A 22,516-nucleotide genomic window follows, 5' to 3' on the forward strand; every position below is an offset into this window, starting at 1 on the left:
CATAGTATTTCGGTCATTCTTTCTTCAACCAAAACCGAGTGCTGTGTTTTATGTGTGAACATAGCCTAGTAATGTAAAGTCCATCGAGTATCCTCTCCTCTGAGGGGGCATACATTCTAGAATGTTTATTACTGAAATGTCTGAAGTGTATCCTCTCCTCTGAGAGGGCATCTCCACCAGGTGTCAGACTTCATCCCTCGGCTGTTACAAACTACATTTTCCTTCATGCCTTACCTGTCCAAACATGGTGGGAATTGTAGTTCTGCAACTGCTGGAGGGTCTGAGTCTGACATCTCTGGTCTAGAATGTTCTCTTTTCTCACTGCAGGGTATACAGTCTAGTATGTATCCTCTCTTTCTGAGCGGGTCATATTACACAGCATGATTAAGAGGTGAAAGCGAGCGGCGATGTTTTAGGTCAGTGCTCGCTTCCCCTTTGTTCCCTGCACATTTTCTGTGTTATTACACACACAGACAGTGACAGGGGGAACTGCGGGCAGCTGCGGGAGGGGCAGCACAAAAAATCCTTAGATTGTTCAAGCTGCCCATTGTAGACAGCAGCACTATCGTGATCTGGATTACTCGACCAGTTTGAAGACCACAATCAGCTGATAACATGGATTATTACACCAAATGGTTATCAGACGAAACGGCCAGGAATCCTTTGGTGTAATACACCATTGTCTGTACAAGGAACAGGACTGGTGTGTGGGGTCTGTATACAGGGGGAAAGGACTGGTGTGTGGGGTCTGTATACAGGGTAGAGGACTGGTGTGTGGGGTCTGTATACAGGGGCAGAGGACTGGTGTGTGGGGTCTGTATACAGGGGCAGAGGACTGGTGTGTGGGGTCTGTATATAGGGGGAGAGGACTGGAGTGTGTGGGGTCTGTATACAGGGGGAGAGGACTGGTGTGCGGGGTCTGTATATAGGGGGAGAGGACTGGTGTGTGGAGTCTGTATACAGGGGGAGAAGACTGGTGTGTGTGGGGTCTGTATACAGTGGGAGAGGACTGGTGTGTGGGGTCTGTATACAGGGGGAGAGGACTGGTGTGTGGGGTCTGTATACGGGGAGAGGACTGGTGTGTGTGGGGTCTGTATACAGGGGAGAGGACTGGTGTGTGGGGTCTGTATACAGGGGAGAGGACTGGTGTGTGGGGTCTGTATACAGGGGGAGTGGACTGGTGTGTGGGGTCTGTATATAGGGGGAGAGGACTGGTGTGTGGGGTCTGTATACAGGGGGAGAGGACTGGTGTGTGGGGTCTGTATACAGGGGGAGAGGACTGGTGTGTGGGGTCTGTATACAGGGGAGAGGACTGGTGTGTGGGGTCTGTATACAGGGGAGAGGACTGGTGTGTGGGGGGTCTGTATACAGGGGGAGAGGACTGGTGTGCGGGGTCTATACACAAGGGGAGAGGACTGGTGTGGGGGGGGGTCTGTATACAGGGGATAGGACTGGTGTGTGGGGGGGGTCTGTATACAGGGGAGAGGACTGGTGTGTGGGGGTCTGTATACAGGGGGAGAGGACTGGTGTGTGGGGTCTGTATACAGGGGGGAGGACTGGTGTGTGGGGTCTGTATACAGGGGGAGAGGACTGGTGTGTGTGGGGGGTCTGTATGCAAGGGGAGAGGACTGGTGTGTGTGTGGGGGGGTCTGTATACAGGGGAGAGGACTGGTGTGTGTGGGGGGGTCTGTATACAGGGGGAGAGGACTGGTGTGTGTGTGTGGGGGGGTCTGTATACAGTGGGAAAGGACTGGTGTGTGGGGTCTGTATACAGGGGAGAGGACTGGTGTGTGGGGGGTCTGTATACAGGGAGAGAGGACTGGTGTGTGGGGTCTGTATACAGGGGAGAGGACTGGTGTGTGTGGGGTCTGTATACAGGGGGAGAGGACTGGTGTGTGGGGTCTGTATACAGGGGGAGAGGACTGGTGTGGGGGGTCTGTATACATGGGAGAGGACTGGTGTGTGTGGGGTCTGTATACAGGGGGAGAGGACTGGTGTGTGGGGTCTGTATACAGGGGGAGAAGACTGGTGTGTGTGTGGGGTCTGTATACAGGGGGAGAGGACTGGTGTATGGGGTCTGTATACAGGGGGAGAGGACTAGTGTGTGGAGTCTGTATACTGGGGGAGAGGACTGGTGTGTGGAGTCTGTATACTGGGGGAGAGGGGACCAGTGTGGGGTGTGTACAGGGGTCCTCTCCCCCTGTATACAGACCCCACACACTAGTCCTTTCCTCCTGTATACAGACCCCCACATACCAGTCCTCTCGACTGTAAACAGACCCCCCCCCACACACACCAGTCCTCTCCCCCTGTATACAGACCCCACACACACACCAGTCTTCTCCCCCTGTATAGACACCACACACCAGTCCTCCCCCCCTGTAATACAGACCCCACACACACCAGTCCTCTCCCCCCTGTATACAGACCCCACACACACCAGTCCTCTCCCCCTGTATACAGACCCCGCACACACCAGTCCTCTCCCCCTGTATACAGACCACACACACACCAGTCCTCTCCCCCTGTATACAGACCCCACACACACCAGTCCTCTCCCCCTGTAAACAGACCCCCCCACACACACCAGTCCTCTCCCCCTGTATACAGACCACACACCAGTCCTCTCCCCCTGTATACAGACCCAACACACCAGTCCTCTCCCCCTGTATACAGACCCCACACACCAGTCCTCTCCCCCTGTATACAGACCCCACACACCAGTCCTCTCCCCCTGTATACAGACCCCACACACCAGTCATCTCCCCTGTATACAGACCCCACACACACACCAGTCCTCTCCTCCTGTATACAGACCACACACACCAGTCCTCTCCCCTGTATACAGACCCCACACACCAGTCCTCTCCCCCTGTATACAGACCCCACACACACACCAGTCCTCTCCCCTGTATACAGACCACACACCAGTCCTCTCCCCCTGTATACAGACCCCACACACCAGTCCTCTCCCCCTGTATACAGACCCCACACACCAGTCCTCTCCCCCTGTATACAGACCCCATACACCAGTCCTCTCCCCCTGTATACAGACCCCACACACACCAGCCCTCTCCCCTGTATACAGACCCCACACACCAGTCCTCTCCCCTGTATACAGACCACACACACCAGTCCTCTCCACTGTATACAGACCACACACACACACCAGTCCTCTCCCCTGTATACAGACCACACACACACACCAGTCCTCTCCCCTGTATACAGACCCCACACACCAGTCCTCTCCCCCTGTATACAGACCCCACACACACACCAGTCCTCTCCCCTGTATACAGACCCCACACACCAGTCCTCTCCCCCTGTATACAGACCCCACACACCAGTCCTCTCCCCCTGTATACAGACCCCACACACCAGTCCTCTCCCCCTGTATACAGACCCCCCACACACCAGCCCTCTCCCCTGTATACAGACCACACACCAGTCCTCTCCCCCTGTATACAGACCACACACCAGTCCTCTCCCCCTGTATACAGACCACACACCAGTCCTCTCCCCCTGTATACAGACCCCACACACCAGTCCTCTCCCCCTGTATACAGACCCCACACACCAGTCCTCTCCCCCTGTATACAGACCCCACACACCAGTCCTCTCCCCCTGTATACAGACCCCATACACCAGTCCTCTCCCCCTGTATACAGACCCCACACACACCAGCCCTCTCCCCTGTATACAGACCCCACACACCAGTCCTCTCCCCTGTATACAGACCACACACACACACCAGTCCTCTCCCCTGTATACAGACCCCACACACACCAGTCCTCTCCCCCTGTATACAGACCCCACACACCAGTCCTCTCCCCCTGTATACAGACCCCACACACCAGTCCTCTCCCCCTGTATACAGACCCCACACACCAGTCCTCTCCCCCTGTATACAGACCCCCCCCACACCAGCCCTCTCCCCTGTATACAGACCACACACCAGTCCTCTCCCCCTGTATACAGACCCCACACACCAGTCCTCTCCCCCTGTATACAGACCCCACACACCAGTCCTCTCCCCCTGTATGCAGACCCCACACACCAGTCCTCTCCCCCTGTATACAGACCCCACACACCAGTCCTCTCCCCCTGTATACAGACCCCACACACCAGTCCTCTCCCCCTGTATACAGACCCCACACACCAGTCCTCTCCCCCTGTATACAGACCCCATACACCAGTCCTCTCCCCCTGTATACAGACCCCACACACCAGTCCTCTCCCCCTGTATACAGACCCCACACACCAGTCCTCTCCCCTGTATACAGACCCCACACACCAGTCCTCTCCCCCTGTATACAGACCCCACACACACCAGCCCTCTCCCCTGTATACAGACCCCACACACACACACACACCAGTCCTCTCCCCCTGTATACAGACCCCACACACACCAGCCCTCTCCCCTGTATACAGACCCCACACACCAGTCCTCTCCCCTGTATACAGACCACACACACACACCAGTCCTCTCCCCTGTATACAGACCACACACACCAGTCCTCTCCCCCTGTATACCCCTCCATGTTACACGAGGCTGAAGTTGGTTTCTTATTCGGCAGTTTCTTATTCAGAGGATTTTTCTTTTTCCGGTTTTAGCTATTATTCTTACAGAAAATGTATAATATTCATACCCTACCGTAAGTGAGGGGCCCTGAGAGGATTGGTGATAAAAATGGCAAAAAAGACCCCACGGTTGGCATAAAAATAGGCATGAAAGTAAAACCACAAAATTATTATTTAAAAATAAAATTGACTTTGGGCCACTGATCTCACACTGATAATACACAGAGAGGGGGGACCCCGCATCACATCCAGGACAGTCCAGCCTGGCCCAAAGTGGTTCTGGGTATAAAAACTGGCATCAAAGTGGGCAGACAGCATTTTTTCCTAATTTGAATAAGTAACAGCTGTTTTCAAAGGGTTAAATGAGTTTGGGCCACTGATCTCACACTACGTACACACAGATAGGCATGCCCCGCATCACATCCAAGAGAGTCCAGCCTGGCCCAAAGTGGTTCTGGGTATTTTGTGAATAAATGTTTAGCGCCGCACTACCCCTTTAAGCAAACAGAGCTAAAGTACTCAGGAGGCATTTGTCAGCATAACAGGATCCCAGAATTAGCCGTCCCATCTCTTCTTATTAAACATTTCTCGGCTAACCCTGAATACATTTCTATAATAACAATACCTGCAGCAATGTTTTCTGCAGACAGGTCTGCTTTAGGCTATGTTAGGCCTCATTCACACATCCATAGTTCAGCCAGTGAATACGGACCTGTAATGGTGGACCGCACTATGAATGTGCAGTAACAGTGCTACGCAGTTTACGGAGCACTATGTAGAAGACAATGATTCGTGCCGCAAATGCAAGTCCGCACTATAATCTATCCTTTATTTTTTTGTAGCGTGGGACGTGGACCTGAACACTTGTACAGATGTGTGAACAGGGCCATTGAAATATATTTGTCCTATGTGTTGCCTGCAATGTCAGGGTCCCCTTGTAGCCATATAGGACCCCTTTGTAGCCAGTAAGACCGCCCTTGTAGCCAGCAGAACCTGATTACGGGAGCATTGATGTCCCTGTACCCAGTGGGATTAGCAGATGCATGCTGCAATACTAATGATCGCACTGCGCACGTGTAGGAAGGCCGTTCTGGGTACGAGAGATGGCTTTGCCCCCAAGTGCTGACGTCACCATACCCAAGAAGATGGAAGGAAGTAGGACATCACTGTAAGAAAGGTTGCATCATGTGACTGGACCAGCAATCTCCGAGTAAAGCCAACAAGGAATATATAAGTTCTTTAGTTAAGGGTTAATTTTGGTTCTTTTTTTTTTCAATTTTTCCAGGATAACCCTTTAGGCTATGTTTAAACAAAGTAAAAATAAGGGCAAATAATGACCATTATTAAAGGGGAACTGTCCGCCAGTTAGATTAATCTAAACTGCTGATAGCTCCTTATTGCACCAAAAACACCATGGATAAAGGTTTGTGTTTTACCTTAATCCTCATTACCGTTTCAGTAAAGTTTGGCATTTGCTCCAAAGTCTGGTAAGGACCCACAGGGCATCCCTCTCTGTGTATTATCAGTGTGATACGGGGCATCCCTCTCTGTGTATTATCAGTGTGATGGGGGCATCCCTCTCTGTGTAATATCAGTGTGATGCGGGGGATCCCTCTCTGTGTATTATCAGTGTGATGCGGGGCATCCCTCTCTGTGTATTATCAGTGTGATGCGGGGCATCCCTCTCTGTGTATTATCAGTGTGATGCGGGGCATCCCTCTCTGTGTAATATCAGTGTGAGATCAGTGGCCCAGATCAGTTGAATGTAATGCGGGGCATCCCTATCTGTGTGTACGTAGTGTGAGATCAGTGGCCCAAACTTATTTAACCCTTTGAAAACAGCTGTTACTTATTCATTAGGAAAAATGCCTATGTGCCCACTTTGATGCCAGTTTTTATACCCAGAACCACTTTGGGCCAGGCTGGACTCTCTTGGATGTGATGCGGGGCATCCCTCTCTGTGTATTATCAGTGTGAGATCAGTGGCCCAAACTCATTTAACCCTTTGAAAACACCTGTTACTTATTCAAAATAGGACAAAAATGCCCATCTGCCCACTTTGATGCCAGTTTTTACACCCAGAACCACTTTGGGCCAGGCTGGACTCTCTTGGATGTGATGCGGGGCATGCCTATTTGTGTGTATGTAGTGTGAGATCAGTGGCCCAAACTCATTTAACCCTTTGAAAATAGCTGTTACTTATTCAAATCATGAAAAATGGCTCTGTGCCCACTTTGATGCCAGTTTTTATACCCAGAACCACTTTGGGCCAGGCTGGACTCTCTTGGATGTGATGCGGGGCGTCCCTCTCTGTGTATTATCAGTGTGAGATCAGTGGCCCAAAGTCAATTTTATTTTTAAATAATAATTTTGTGGTTTTACTTTCATGCCCATTTTTATGCCAACCGTGGGGTCTTTTTTGCCATTTTTATCACCAGTCCTCTCAGGGCCCCTCACTTACGGTAGGGTATGAATATTATACATTTTCTGTAAGAATAATAGCTAAAACAGGAAAAATCATCTGAATAAGAAACTGCCGAATAAGAAACCAACTTCAGCCTCGTCCATGTTACTATGGACATTGCAGCTTCCTTCCCTCTGTTTCTGCACAGTGAATGGTGCAGCAGCTCACTGCTTCCTACTTCCGGTCGAGGCCCCGCCCCTCCTAGTGACATCACACCTCAAAAGAGAGGATACATTCTAGCATCTACCATTAGCGGAGGCTTATGCTGCGTTTACACAGAGATTTACTTGACAGATTTTGGAAGCCAAAGCCAGGAATGGATTTGAAAAGAAGAAAAATCTCAGCCTTTCCTTTATGACCCGTTCCGTGTTTATAGTTTGTTTCTGCCTTTGGCTTTTAAAATCTGTCAGATAAATATGCCTGTGTAAACACACCATTAGATACAACATACAGGATCACACATTACATATACATACAGGATCACACATTACATATACATACAGGATCACACATTACATATACATACAGGGTTATACATTACATATACATACAGGATCACACATTACATATACATACAGGATCACACATTACATATACATACAGGGTTATACATTACATATACATACAGGATCACACATTACATATACATACAGGGTTATACATTACATATACATACAGGATCACACATTACATATACATACAGGATCTTACATTACATATACATAAAGGGTTATACATTACATATACATACAGGGTTATACATTACATATACATAGAGGATCACACATTACATATACATACAGGGTTATACATTACATATACATACAGGGTTATACATTACATATACATACAGGATCATACATTACATATACATACAGGATCATACATTACATATACATACAGGATCACACATTACATATACATACAGGGTTATACACTACATACATATACATACAGGATCATATATTACATATACATACAGGATCACACATTACATATACATACAGGATCACACATTACATATACATACAGGGTTATACATTACATATACATACAGGATCATACATTACATATACATACAGGATCACACATTACATATACATACAGGGTTATACATTACATATACATACAGGATCATACATTACATATACATACAGGGTTATACATTACATATACATACAGGGTTATACATTACATATACATACAGGATCACACATTACATATACATACAGGATCACACATTACATATACATACAGGGTTATACATTACATATACATACAGGATCACACATTACATATACATACAGGGTTATACATTACATATACATACAGGGTTATACATTACATATACATACAGGATCACACATTACATATACATACAGGATCACACATTACATATACATACAGGATCACACATTACATATACATACAGGATCACACATTACATATACATACAGGATCATACATTACATATACATACAGGATCACACATTACATATACATACAGGGTTATACATTACATATACATACAGGATCACACATTACATATACATACAGGGTTATACATTACATATACATATACATACAGGGTTATACATTACATATACATACAGGATCACACATTATATATACATACAGGATCACACATTACATATACATACAGGGTTACAGGGTTATACATTACATATACATACAGGATCACACATTACATATACATACAGGGTTATACATTACATATACATATACATACAGGATCACACATTACATATACATACAGGGTTATACATTACATATACATATACATACAGGGTTATACATTACATATACATACAGGATCGCACATTACATATACATACAGGGTTATACATTACATATACATACAGGATCATACATTACATATACATACAGGATCACACATTACATATACATACAGGGTTATACATTACATATACATACAGGATCATACATTACATATACATACAGGGTTATACATTACATATACATACAGGATCATACATTACATATACATACAGGATCACACATTACATATACATACAGGATCACACATTACATATACATACAGGATCACACATTACATATACACACAGGGTTATACATTACATATACATACAGGGTTATACATTACATATACATACAGGGTCATACATTACATATACATACAGGATCACACATTACATATACATACAGGGTTATACATTTCATATACATACAAGATCATACATTACATATACATACAGGATCACACATTACATATACATACAGGGTTATACACTACATACATATACATACAGGGTTATACATTACATATACATACAGGGTTATACATTACATATACATACAGGATCACACATTACATATACATACAGGGTTATACATTACATATACATACAGGATCACACATTTCATATACATACAAGATCATACATTACATATACATACAGGATCACACATTACATATACATACAGGGTTATACACTACATACATATACATACAGGGTTATACATTACATATACATACAGGGTTATACATTACATATACATACAGGATCACACATTACATATACATACAGGGTTATACATTACATACAGGGTTATACATTACATATACATACAGGATCACACATTACATATACATACAGGGTTATACATTACATATACATACAGGGTTATACATTACATATACATACAGGATCACACATTACATATACATACAGGGTTATACATTACATATACATACAGGATCACACATTACATATACATACAGGATCACACATTACATATACATACAGGGTTATACACTACATACATATACATACAGGGTTATACATTACATATACATACAGGGTTATACATTACATATACATACAGGATCACACATTACATATACATACAGGGTTATACATTACATACAGGGTTATACATTACATACAGGGTTATACATTACATACAGGGTTATACATTACATATACATACAGGATCACACATTACATATACATACAGGGTTATACATTACATATACATACAGGGTTATACATTACATATACATACAGGATCACACATTACATATACATACAGGGTTATACATTACATATACATACAGGATCACACATTACATATACATACAGGATCACACATTACATATACATACAGGGTTATACATTACATACATATACATACAGGGTTATACATTACATATACATACAGGATCACACATTACATATACATACAGGATCACACATTACATATACATACAGGATCACACATTACATATACATACAGGATCACACATTACATATACATACAGGATCACACATTACATATACATACAGGATCACACATTACATATACATACAGGATCACACATTACATATACATACAGGATCACACATTACATATACATACAGGATCACACATTACATATACATACAGGGTTATACATTACATATACATACAGGATGACACATTATATATACATACAGGATGACACATTACATACATATACATACAGGGTTATACATTACATATACATACAGGGTTATACATTACATATACATACAGGATCACACATTACATATACATACAGGGTTATACATTACATATACATATACATACAGGGTTATACATTACATATACATACAGGATCACACATTATATATACATACAGGATCACACATTACATATACATACAGGGTTATACATTACATATACATACAGGATCACACATTACATATACATACAGGATCACACATTACATATACATACAGGGTTATACATTACATACATATACATACAGGGTTATACATTACATATACATACAGGATGACACATTATATATACATACAGGATGACACATTATATATACATACAGGATCACACATTACATACATATACATACAGGGTTATACATTACATATACATACAGGGTTATACATTACATATACATACAGGATCACACATTACATATACATACAGAATTACACATTACATATACATACAGGATCACACATTACATATACATACAGGGTTATACATTACATATACATACAGGATGACACATTATATATACATACAGGATGACACATTACATACATATACATACAGGGTTATACATTACATATACATACAGGGTTATACATTACATATACATACAGGATCACACATTACATATACATACAGGGTTATACATTACATATACATATACATACAGGGTTATACATTACATATACATACAGGATCACACATTATATATACATACAGGATCACACATTACATATACATACAGGGTTATACATTACATATACATACAGGATCACACATTACATATACATACAGGATCACACATTACATATACATACAGGGTTATACATTACATACATATACATACAGGGTTATACATTACATATACATACAGGATGACACATTATATATACATACAGGATGACACATTATATATACATACAGGATCACACATTACATACATATACATACAGGGTTATACATTACATATACATACAGGGTTATACATTACATATACATACAGGATCACACATTACATATACATACAGGGTTATACATTACATATACATACAGGATCACACATTACATACATATACATACAGCATACTGGATCATAATATGAATGGCCGGTCTCAGAAAAGGTCATCCCAGCTGTTCCTGCAGTATCGGCCAGATGATCTTTAGCGTCGCAGAGTTCTGATGCGGGCGCACCCAAATCAGAACTCCCCACAGCCCGCGCCCGGAGCGCCTCGCTCCATAGTGTGCACTGACAGGGTTTTCTGCAGCCACTATTTACTGAATCTTGTTCCTTCTTATCTTGGTGGGTGTGATGTCACAACTCAGCTCCGCCTCCACCCTGTGACATCACCACATCACCCCTGCTGTGCAGGAGGCGAGGATCACATCACTGGGGTGGGGGTGGAGGTCCGGTCCAGCATCTTCACCACAAGCCTCAGTGCAGGTTACAGCTACAACAGGGATAGGGAACATGCCACCCTCCAACTGCTGCAGAACTACAACTCCCATCATGCCTGGACAGCCCATCTTTCAGCTATGGGGTCCATCATTCCAGCGATCAGTGGGGGTCCCAGTATAGATGTAATTCCCCTAAATTCCCATTGAGTCTAAGCAATGACAGACCCATACGCTAGTGATCTCCAACCAGGAGCTGCAGAACTACAACTCCCATCATGTATGGAGACCCTGCTGTATGTAACACCTCCAACCCCACTGACACCATCACATTGTAGTGAAAAGATAAAATGATCTCTTTATTATTGGTGTAGAGTGCTCTGTAAGACAACACACAGGGGATCTACAAGCAGAGAGTGTGGGGGGGTACAGCACCATAACCAGGGAGGGGCCCCTCACATGGAGCACGCGCTCACAGCGGCCATAGGCGGGCGGGGTCGCCATCATGATGATATGGAGGAGCAATAAAAAAAAAAACTATTACATGGGGATATGCGCAATAACATGAATAACAGATCCAACCCCTGCGGCAGAATGCATTGCAAAAGGAAAGGAGAGCTGCTGTTCACAGGTCGGGTCTGGTACTGCAGCTCAGCCTCTTCTATGTTTCCTATGAACGACAGTTGATTATTCTCTGAACGGTGGGCGCCATTCATGAGGGGGTAGAATTGGGCATTGGTCCGAAAAAATCTGCAATACCAGACATAACCTAAAGACTCGGGTAGAGGTGTTTGTAGAAGAAAGAAAAAAATTCTAAAGTATAAAGGGGCATAGCAGCCTATCCTTTGCTCACTGCTGTCCAATCACCATGAAGTGTGAAGTAAACAGTGCCGGCACCGTGACTTCCTTGTGACATCGTGATCATGACGTTACCGCATCAGTCTAGTGCAAGAGCACAGAGAGCAGCGAGCGAGGAAACAAGTGCTAAAAATGCAAAAATCCAGCAACACCCCTTAAATAATGCGCAATGAGGTCAGGGTGTCCCTGCTGTGATGAGGAAGGGGATCAGGATCTGCCCTTCTGCACCACTACCCCCTATAGCCAGGGCAGGGGGACAGACTCAGCCCAGGATATCTACTGGTAATCTGAACCCTGCCCTGTGTCAGATGAGGCTAATCCCTACCTCTATGGCCGCCATGGAGGGAAGCAGGGGTGCTTTGGTCATGTGACAATCAGTCTCTCAGCATCTGAGCAGGAGGAGGCGGCGGCTGCAGAACAGAGCGCTGCTCCGGTAGTGAATACAGAAGAATAATGGACACACGGACACGCTTAAAAAGACATTCATAAAAGCATCAAATATCTCCAACCGACGCCCGTCCAGACAATAGATTCAATATGTACATCCTCGCAATCTGCATGACAGGGGGCGCCGCTCACACAGGACAGTTTACAGCCGACGTCCGCGGCCCCAGGGTCATTTATCCTGATCCTCAGACCTGGTCCCTCCTGTATCCAGAGACATATTCTTGGCTGCTCTGAGCATGTCCTCTTCACTCAGTCCTGAACCTGCAGGAGGAAAGAATCAACAAGTATCAACACAAGCAAGATGGAATAGAGTAACCTGCAGAAAATGTCATCAAGACTAGCGACATCACTGAGAATACAGCCTATCCATCACTAGAGATCAGCGGTGACATCACTGAGAATACAGCCTATCCATCACTAGAGATCAGTGACATCACTGAGAATACAGCCTATCCATCACTAGAGATCAGCGGTGACATCACTGAGAATACAGCCTATCCATCACTAGAGATCAGTGACATCACTGAGAATACAGCCTATCCATCACTAGAGATCAGTGACATCACTGAGAATACAGCCTATCCATCACTAGAGATCAGCGGTGACATCACTGAGAATACAGCCTATCCATCACTAGAGATCAGTGACATCACTGAGAATACAGCCTATCCATCACTAGAGATCAGCGGTGACATCACTGAGAATACAGCCTATCCATCACTAGAGATCAGCGGTGACATCACTGAGAATACAGCCTATCCATCACTAGAGATAAGCAGTAACATCACTGAGAATACAGCCTATCCATCACTAGAGATCAGTGACATCACTGAGAATACAGCCTATCCATCACTAGAGATCAGTGACATCACTGAGAATACAGCCTATCCATCACTAGAGATCAGCGGTGACATCACTGAGAATACAGCCTATCCATCACTAGAGATCAGCGGTGACATCACTGAGAATACAGCCTATCCATCACTAGAGATCAGCGGTGACATCACTGAGAATACAGCCTATCCATCACTAGAGATCAGTGGTGACATCACTGAGAATACAACCTATCCATTACTAGAGATCAGCGGTGACATCACTGAGAATACAGCCTATCCAGCACTAGAGATCAGCGGTGACATCACTGAGAATACAGCCTATCCATCACTAGAGATCAGTGACATCACTGAGAATACAGCCTATCCATCACTAGAGATCAGCGGTGACATCACTGAGAATACAGCCTATCCATCACTAGAGATCAGCGGTGACATCACTGAGAATACAGCCTATCCATCACTAGAGATAAGCAGTAACATCACTGAGAATACAGCCTATCCATCACTAGAGATCAGTGACATCACTGAGAATACAGCCTATCCATCACTAGAGATCAGTGACATCACTGAGAATACAGCCTATCCATCACTAGAGATCAGCGGTGACATCACTGAGAATACAGCCTATCCATCACTAGAGATCAGCGGTGACATCACTGAGAATACAGCCTATCCATCACTAGAGATCAGCGGTGACATCACTGAGAATACAGCCTATCCATCACTAGAGATCAGTGGTGACATCACTGAGAATACAACCTATCCATTACTAGAGATCAGCGGTGACATCACTGAGAATACAGCCTATCCAGCACTAGAGATCAGCGGTGACATCACTGAGAATACAGCCTATCCATCACTAGAGATCAGTGACATCACTGAGAATACAGCCTATCCATCACTAGAGATCAGCGGTGACATCACTGAGAATACAGCCTATCCATCACTAGAGATCAGCAGTGGTAGGTTGTTATGTATAGTCTCTGGCTGTGGATGGCTCCTGTCCATGTCTGTGTATATAATAGTATCAGTATCTCCTATATTTTACATATCTATTAGCAGGTATCCTGTATGACATATATGTGTACGGTATATGGCTGGGTTCACACTACGTATATTTCAGTCAATATTGTGGTCCTCATATTGCAACCAAAACCAGGAGTGGATTAAAAACACAGAAAGGATCTGTTCACATAATGTTGAAATTGAGTGGATGGCCGCCATATAACAGTAAATTATTGCCATTATTTCGATATGACAGCCATTGTTTTAAAATAACAGCAAATATTTGCCATTAAATGGCGTCCATCCACTCAATTTCAACATTGTGTGGACAGAGCCTTTCTGTGTTTTCAATCCACTCCTGGTTTTGGTTGCTATATGAGGACCACAATACTGACTGAAATATACGCAGTGTGAACCCAGCCTACAGGTGTATGTGGGGAGTGATGTATACTGTGCAGCGGGCAGATGGTATGTCATCCAGTATGATGGAACCACAGTGAGGAAGTCGTATGGGAACGTCAAAGGGAATCTGTCAGATGCTGCTTCCTGGCTGCTGACACTGTTAGATGCTTTCAGGTCAGGGAGGCACATGGTACCATTCATATATCAGTCTGTGCTTCCTGTCTGTGAGTCCTGGGGGATCCTGCAGGGAGAGGTTACAGCCTGATGTTTGTGGATATTACACGGGGTGGCACTGCTCACCTGTGTTTACGGTGTCTGTCGCTGTGCTGTTCCCCTCAGGACTCTGCTCCTGTTTTATCTGCTGTTGTCTAGAAGAGATTAATAATGAGAATTATACTTTGCTGGAAGAAATCACATACATGACAGGCCCCTTACACCGAACAGGAAAGACCAGGACCTGACATATCCCTGGGAGAGCACTCAGATCCCGGCCCATCGGCCGCTTTCCCCCCACTATGTGTCTATGTGAGGCAGCGACCCCACCTGTAATATCCCTGTGTGACTGACGCCTCAGCTTGTGGCAATTTCTATTATGTATTATGTCAGATTCTCAGCGCTGTGATACACCTTAAAGGGGTTCTCCGGGCTTACACAAACATGGGCGCTTTCCTCCAGAAACAGTGACCTTCTTTAACTTTGGAAATGAGTTATTGAAGTGAATGGAGCAGAAGTGTAATACCACACAGGACCTGAGGACAGGGGTGGCGCTGTCTTTGGGCTTTTTGTAGCTGTTTGATGCTTTTTATGATCCTAGATAACCCCTTTAATGTTGGATACAATGAATGTGATTTCTTACCTCTCATAAAACATCTGTCTTCTTTGGCGCAGTTCCTCCTGTGTCAGTGCCTCTTGTCGGGAGGTCCCCGATGTCTGTGGCACGCCGGGGGCTAAGGTTTCTGTGTATTCATTTCTGGGTCCTCCTGCAAGTAAATATACATGTATGTAGTATCATGGAGGGGTTGAGGGACAGGGTTGTATCCAGTATAGACAATCCTCTGTCACAGCCTGGATGACTCCTGCACCGATACATTGTAACAAACTATCAGGACAGGGGAAAGAGCATGGACCTGCGTCACTCATCGGCCATGGCGGCACAGTACCTTGCATACTGAGTTGTATTGCTCTGCGGAGATCTGCCTCCTCGTCCTCCATGTCTATCTGCTGCCTACTAAGAGCCAGCGCCCTCTGCAGGTTCTCTTCATCCTCGTCCATCATGGGGGATCCATCATACAACTGAGGCCCCTCCATGCCGGGGACGCTCCTCTGTGAGCTACCAAGAACCACAAATTATTTCATTATATCAGAAAAGGACAATCCCATAAGTAGTGACGGTGCAGGGAGGGCGCTGGGGGGCTACATCGGGGGATCCACCTGAGAGGAGCACCCTGATCATGCCGACTACTCCTAACATGGGGGGTCCATATAGTCACAGCCTGTCACTATCAACACGACATCTCCTAACACGGGGGTCCGCATAGTCACAGCCGGTCACTATCACCCTGACATCTCCTAACACGGGGGTCCGCATAGTCACAGCCGGTCACTATCACCCTGACATCTCCTAACACGGGGGTCCGCATAGTCACAGCCGGTCACTATCACCCTGACATCTCCTAACACGGGGGTCCGCATAGTCACAGCCGGTCACTATCACCCTGACATCTCCTAACACGGGGGTCCGCATAGTCACAGCCGGTCACTATCACCCTGACATCTCCTAACACGGGGGTCCGCATAGTCACAGCCGGTCACTATCACCCTGACATCTCCTAACACGGGGGTCCGCATAGTCACAGCCGGTCACTATCACCCTGACATCTCCTAACACGGGGGTCCGCATAGTCACAGCCGGTCACTATCACCCTGACATCTCCTAACACGGGGGTCCGCATAGTCACAGACGGTCACTATCACCCTGACATCTCCTAACACGGGGGTCCGCATAGTCACAGCCGGTCACTATCACCCTGACATCTCCTAACACGGGGGTCCGCATAGTCACAGCCGGTCACTATCACCCTGACATCTCCTAACATGGGGGTCCGCATAGTCACAGACGGTCACTATCACCCTGACATCTCCTAACACGGGGGTCTGCATAGTCACAGACGGTCACTATCACCCTGACATCTCCTAACACGGGGGTCCGCATAGTCACAGCCGGTCACTATCACCCTGACATCTCCTAACACGGGGGTCCGCATAGTCAAAGCCGGTCACTATCACCCTGACATCTCCTAACACGGGGGTCCGCATAGTCACAGCCGGTCACTATCACCCTGACATCTCCTAACACGGGGGTCCGCATAGTCACAGACGGTCACTATCACCCTGACATCTGCTAACACGGGGGTCCGCATAGTCACAGCCGGTCACTATCAACCCGACATCTCCTAACACGGGGGTCCGCATAGTCACAGCCGGTCACTATCACCCTGACATCTCCTAACACGGGGGTCCGCATAGTCACAGCCGGTCACTATCACCCTGACATCTCCTAACACGGGGGTCCGCATAGTCACAGCCGGTCACTATCAACCCGACATCTCCTAACATGGGGGGTCCATATAGTCACAGCCTGTCACTATCAACACGACATCTCCTAACACGGGGGTCCGCATAGTCACAGCCGGTCACTATCACCCTGACATCTCCTAACACGGGGGTCCGCATAGTCACAGCCGGTCACTATCACCCTGACATCTCCTAACACGGGGGTCCGCATAGTCACAGCCGGTCACTATCACCCTGACATCTCCTAACACGGGGGTCCGCATAGTCACAGCCGGTCACTATCACCCTGACATCTCCTAACACGGGGGTCCGCATAGTCACAGCCGGTCACTATCACCCTGACATCTCCTAACACGGGGGTCCGCATAGTCACAGCCGGTCACTATCACCCTGACATCTCCTAACACGGGGGTCCGCATAGTCACAGCCGGTCACTATCACCCTGACATCTCCTAACACGGGGGTCCGCATAGTCACAGCCGGTCACTATCACCCTGACATCTCCTAACACGGGGGTCCGCATAGTCACAGCCGGTCACTATCACCCTGACATCTCCTAACACGGGGGTCCGCATAGTCACAGCCGGTCACTATCACCCTGACATCTCCTAACACGGGGGTCCGCATAGTCACAGCCGGTCACTATCACCCTGACATCTCCTAACACGGGGGTCCGCATAGTCACAGCCGGTCACTATCACCCTGACATCTCCTAACACGGGGGTCCGCATAGTCACAGCCGGTCACTATCACCCTGACATCTCCTAACATGGGGGTCCGCATAGTCACAGACGGTCACTATCACCCTGACATCTCCTAACACGGGGGTCCGCATAGTCACAGCCGGTCACTATCACCCTGACATCTCCTAAAATGAGGGTCTGTATAGTCACAGCCTATCACCCTGACATCTGCTAACATGGGGGTCTGCATATTCACAGCCGGTCACTATCACCCTGACATCTCCTAACACGGGGGTCCGCATAGTCACAGCCGGTCACTATCACCCTGACATCTCCTAACACGGGGGTCCGCATAGTCACAGCCGGTCACTATCACCCTGACATCTCCTAACACGGGGGTCCGCATAGTCACAGCCGGTCACTATCACCCTGACATCTGCTAACACGGGGGTCCGCATAGTCACAGCCGGTCACTATCAACCCGACATCTCCTAACACGGGGGTCCGCATAGTCACAGCCGGTCACTATCACCCTGACATCTCCTAACACGGGGGTCCGCATAGTCACAGCCGGTCACTATCACCCTGACATCTCCTAACACGGGGGTCCGCATAGTCACAGCCGGTCACTATCACCCTGACATCTCCTAACACGGGGGTCCGCATAGTCACAGCCGGTCACTATCACCCTGACATCTCCTAACACGGGGGTCCGCATAGTCACAGCCGGTCACTATCACCCTGACATCTCCTAACACGGGGGTCTGCATAGTCACATCGCTGTACAGGAATGCCCGCCATCATTTTCATGTATCCGCACTGCTGCTCCGGCAGGATATGGCCGCTGTTACCTTTGGTCTCTTAGTGCCGCATCCTCTCCTATGAGCCGCGGCCGCTGCATCTGCTGCACCCGAATCATCTGCAGGATCTGATCCGCTTCACAGTCTGGGAGATCTCCCTTCACTACAAATATGGAGTAACCTAGAAAGGGATTATTATATATGTTTATACATGAGGGGGTGCTCCAGGGTGACATCACACAGATATAAGAAGCATTACTCCTTATAGAGCGGTGCTATCTAGTGCTATACTAACAGGAGCCAGTGAGGGGCGCACATGAGGAGCTGCTGCTCTGATATCACATAAGACGCAGACAGACCGCGGGGTCCTGTAACATAATAATATTATACTCCCTGTGTCCCCCGGCCCTGATATCACATAAGATGCAGACAGACTGCAGGGTCCTGTAACATAATAATATTATACTCCCTGTGTCCCCCGGCCCTGATGCTCTGATATCACATAAGATGCAGACAGACCGCGGGGTCCTGTAACATAATAATATTATACTCCCTGTGTCCCCCGGCCCTGATGCTCTGATATCACATAAGATGCAGACAGACCGCAGGGTCCTGTAATAATATAACACTCCCCGTGTCCCCCGCCCTGCTGCTCTGCTCTTATTAAGGGGGAAAAAGGGGGCAACCGGCTCAGTTACCCCAGAAGTGTCAGAGAAGACGATGTGTTACCTTCCTGCTGCAGCTGAGCTAAGAAGAGTGCAAGGTAGGTGTCTGATATCAGCTCGGGGCCGGTCAGCAGGGAATTCAAGTTGAACCACTGCAAAAATTGTAAAAATCATTAAAAAATATAATAAAAAAGTTTAATTTTATGAATTAAAAGCACATAGTATCTTATCATATGACCTTCTGCCACCATCTCTATGTCACCCATTGCTGCAGTGCACAGCACACACCAATGCATCATGGGAGTGACTGCAGTGTGAAAATGGTGGCACTGCACACAACAACAAAGAGATGGTGCACCCCTTATATACAGTGTGTGTGTGTATGTATATATATGTTAGTATTGTACCTGTTATATACAGTGTGTGTGTGTGTGTGTGTGTGTGTACATAGTCAGTATTGTACCTGTTATATACACTGTGTGTGTGTGTGTGTGTGTATGTATATATATATATATATATATATATATATATATATATATATATATATAGTCAGTATTGTACCTGTTATATACAATGTGTGTGTGTGTGTGTGCGTGTATATATATATATATAGTCAGTATTGTACCTGTTATATACAGTGTGTGTGTGTGTGTGTACATAGTCAGTATTGTACCTGTTATATACACTGTGTGTGTGTGTGTGTGTGTGTGTGTGTGTGTGTGTGTGTGTGTGTGTGTGTATGTATATATATAGAGTCAGGATCGTACCTGTTTTCCTAACTTCCGTACAGTGAACCAATGCTCCTTATAATTACAGATAAAGGCTTGTTCATTACTAAAAAAAATAAATAAAAATAATAATTATTTTATTAGAAAAATTCTCCACCCAGCAGTAACAGTAAGTAAAGGATCCCACGCCTAGGGGGTCTTACATGGGGTCTATGCCAAGTGTCTTGTACTCCGGGCTGTTGAATAGAATAAGTTCCAGTCCCCAGACTCTCAGTGCATCGCTTATAACCTGCATACAGAACAGAGACAGGAACGCGTCACTGCAACGTACAGAACAGAGACAGGAACGCGTCACTGCAACGTACAGAACAGAGACAGGAACGCATCACTGCAACGTACAGAACAGAGACAGGAACGCGTCACTGCAACGTACAGAACAGAAACAGGAACGCGTCACTGCAACATACAGAACAGAGACAGGAACACGTCACTGCAACGTACAGAACAGAGACAGGAACGCGTCACTGCAACATACAGAACAGAGACAGGAACGCGTCACCAAAACGTACAGAACAAAGACAGGAACGCATCACTGCAACGTACAGAACAAAGACAGGAACGCATCACTGCAACGTACAGAACAGAGACAGGAACGCGTCACTGCAACAGACAGAACAGAAACAGGAAAGCGTCACTGCAACATACAGAACAGAGACAGGAACACGTCACTGCAATGTACAGAACAGAGACAGGAACGCGTCACTGCAACATACAGAACAGAGACAGGAACGCGTCACCAAAACGTACAGAACAAAGACAGGAACGCATCACTGCAACGTACAGAACAAAGACAGGAACGCATCACTGCAACGTACAGAACAGAGACAGGAACGCGTCACTGCAACGTACAGAACAGAGACAGGAACGCGTCACTGCAACGTACAGAACAGAGACAGGAACGCGTCACCAAAACGTACAGAACAGAGACAGGAACGCGTCACCAAAACGTACAGAACAGAGACAGGAACGCGTCACCAAAACGTACAGAACAGAGACAGGAACGCGTCACTGCAACATACAGAACAGAGACAGGAACGCGTCACCAAAACGTACAGAACAAAGACAGGAACGCATCACTGCAACGTACAGAACAAAGACAGGAACGCGTCACCAAAACGTACAGAACAAAGACAGGAACGCATCACTGCAACGTACAGAACAAAGACAGGAACGCATCACTGCAACGTACAGAACAGAGACAGGAACGCGTCACTGCAACGTACAGAACAGAAACAGGAACGCGTCACTGCAACATACAGAACAGAGACAGGAACACGTCACTGCAACGTACAGAACAGAGACAGGAACGCGTCACTGCAACATACAGAACAGAGACAGGAACGCGTCACCAAAACGTACAGAACAAAGACAGGAACGCATCACTGCAACGTACAGAACAAAGACAGGAACGCATCACTGCAACGTACAGAACAGAGACAGGAACGCGTCACTGCAACGTACAG

The 22,516-nt window shown here is 46.2% G+C and overlaps 1 protein-coding gene and 1 long non-coding RNA gene across 2 annotated transcripts in view; one reads left to right on the forward strand and one right to left on the reverse strand.

Moving 5' to 3' along the window:
* The window catches only part of LOC138770775 (uncharacterized), a 170,833-nt gene that overhangs the window by 120,092 nt on the left and 28,225 nt on the right, over positions 1–22,516 (forward strand). The window lies entirely within an intron of this gene.
* Positions 12,334–22,516, reverse strand: part of ATXN3 (ataxin 3) — a 38,386-nt gene continuing 28,203 nt past the window's right edge. The window contains exons 4-11 of the mRNA XM_069949997.1: positions 21,197–21,282; positions 21,033–21,099; positions 20,330–20,417; positions 19,652–19,781; positions 16,704–16,873; positions 16,400–16,523; positions 15,844–15,911; positions 12,334–13,561 (exon numbers count right to left, since the gene is read on the reverse strand). Coding sequence (XP_069806098.1) covers positions 13,470–13,561; positions 15,844–15,911; positions 16,400–16,523; positions 16,704–16,873; positions 19,652–19,781; positions 20,330–20,417; positions 21,033–21,099; positions 21,197–21,282 — 825 coding nt within the window. The 3' untranslated portion in view covers positions 12,334–13,469. The remainder of the gene's footprint in view (positions 13,562–15,843; positions 15,912–16,399; positions 16,524–16,703; positions 16,874–19,651; positions 19,782–20,329; positions 20,418–21,032; positions 21,100–21,196; positions 21,283–22,516) is intronic.

The sequence above is a fragment of the Dendropsophus ebraccatus genome, chromosome 13 (genome assembly GCF_027789765.1).
Source record: "Dendropsophus ebraccatus isolate aDenEbr1 chromosome 13, aDenEbr1.pat, whole genome shotgun sequence".
NCBI lineage: Eukaryota > Metazoa > Chordata > Amphibia > Anura > Hylidae > Dendropsophus > Dendropsophus ebraccatus.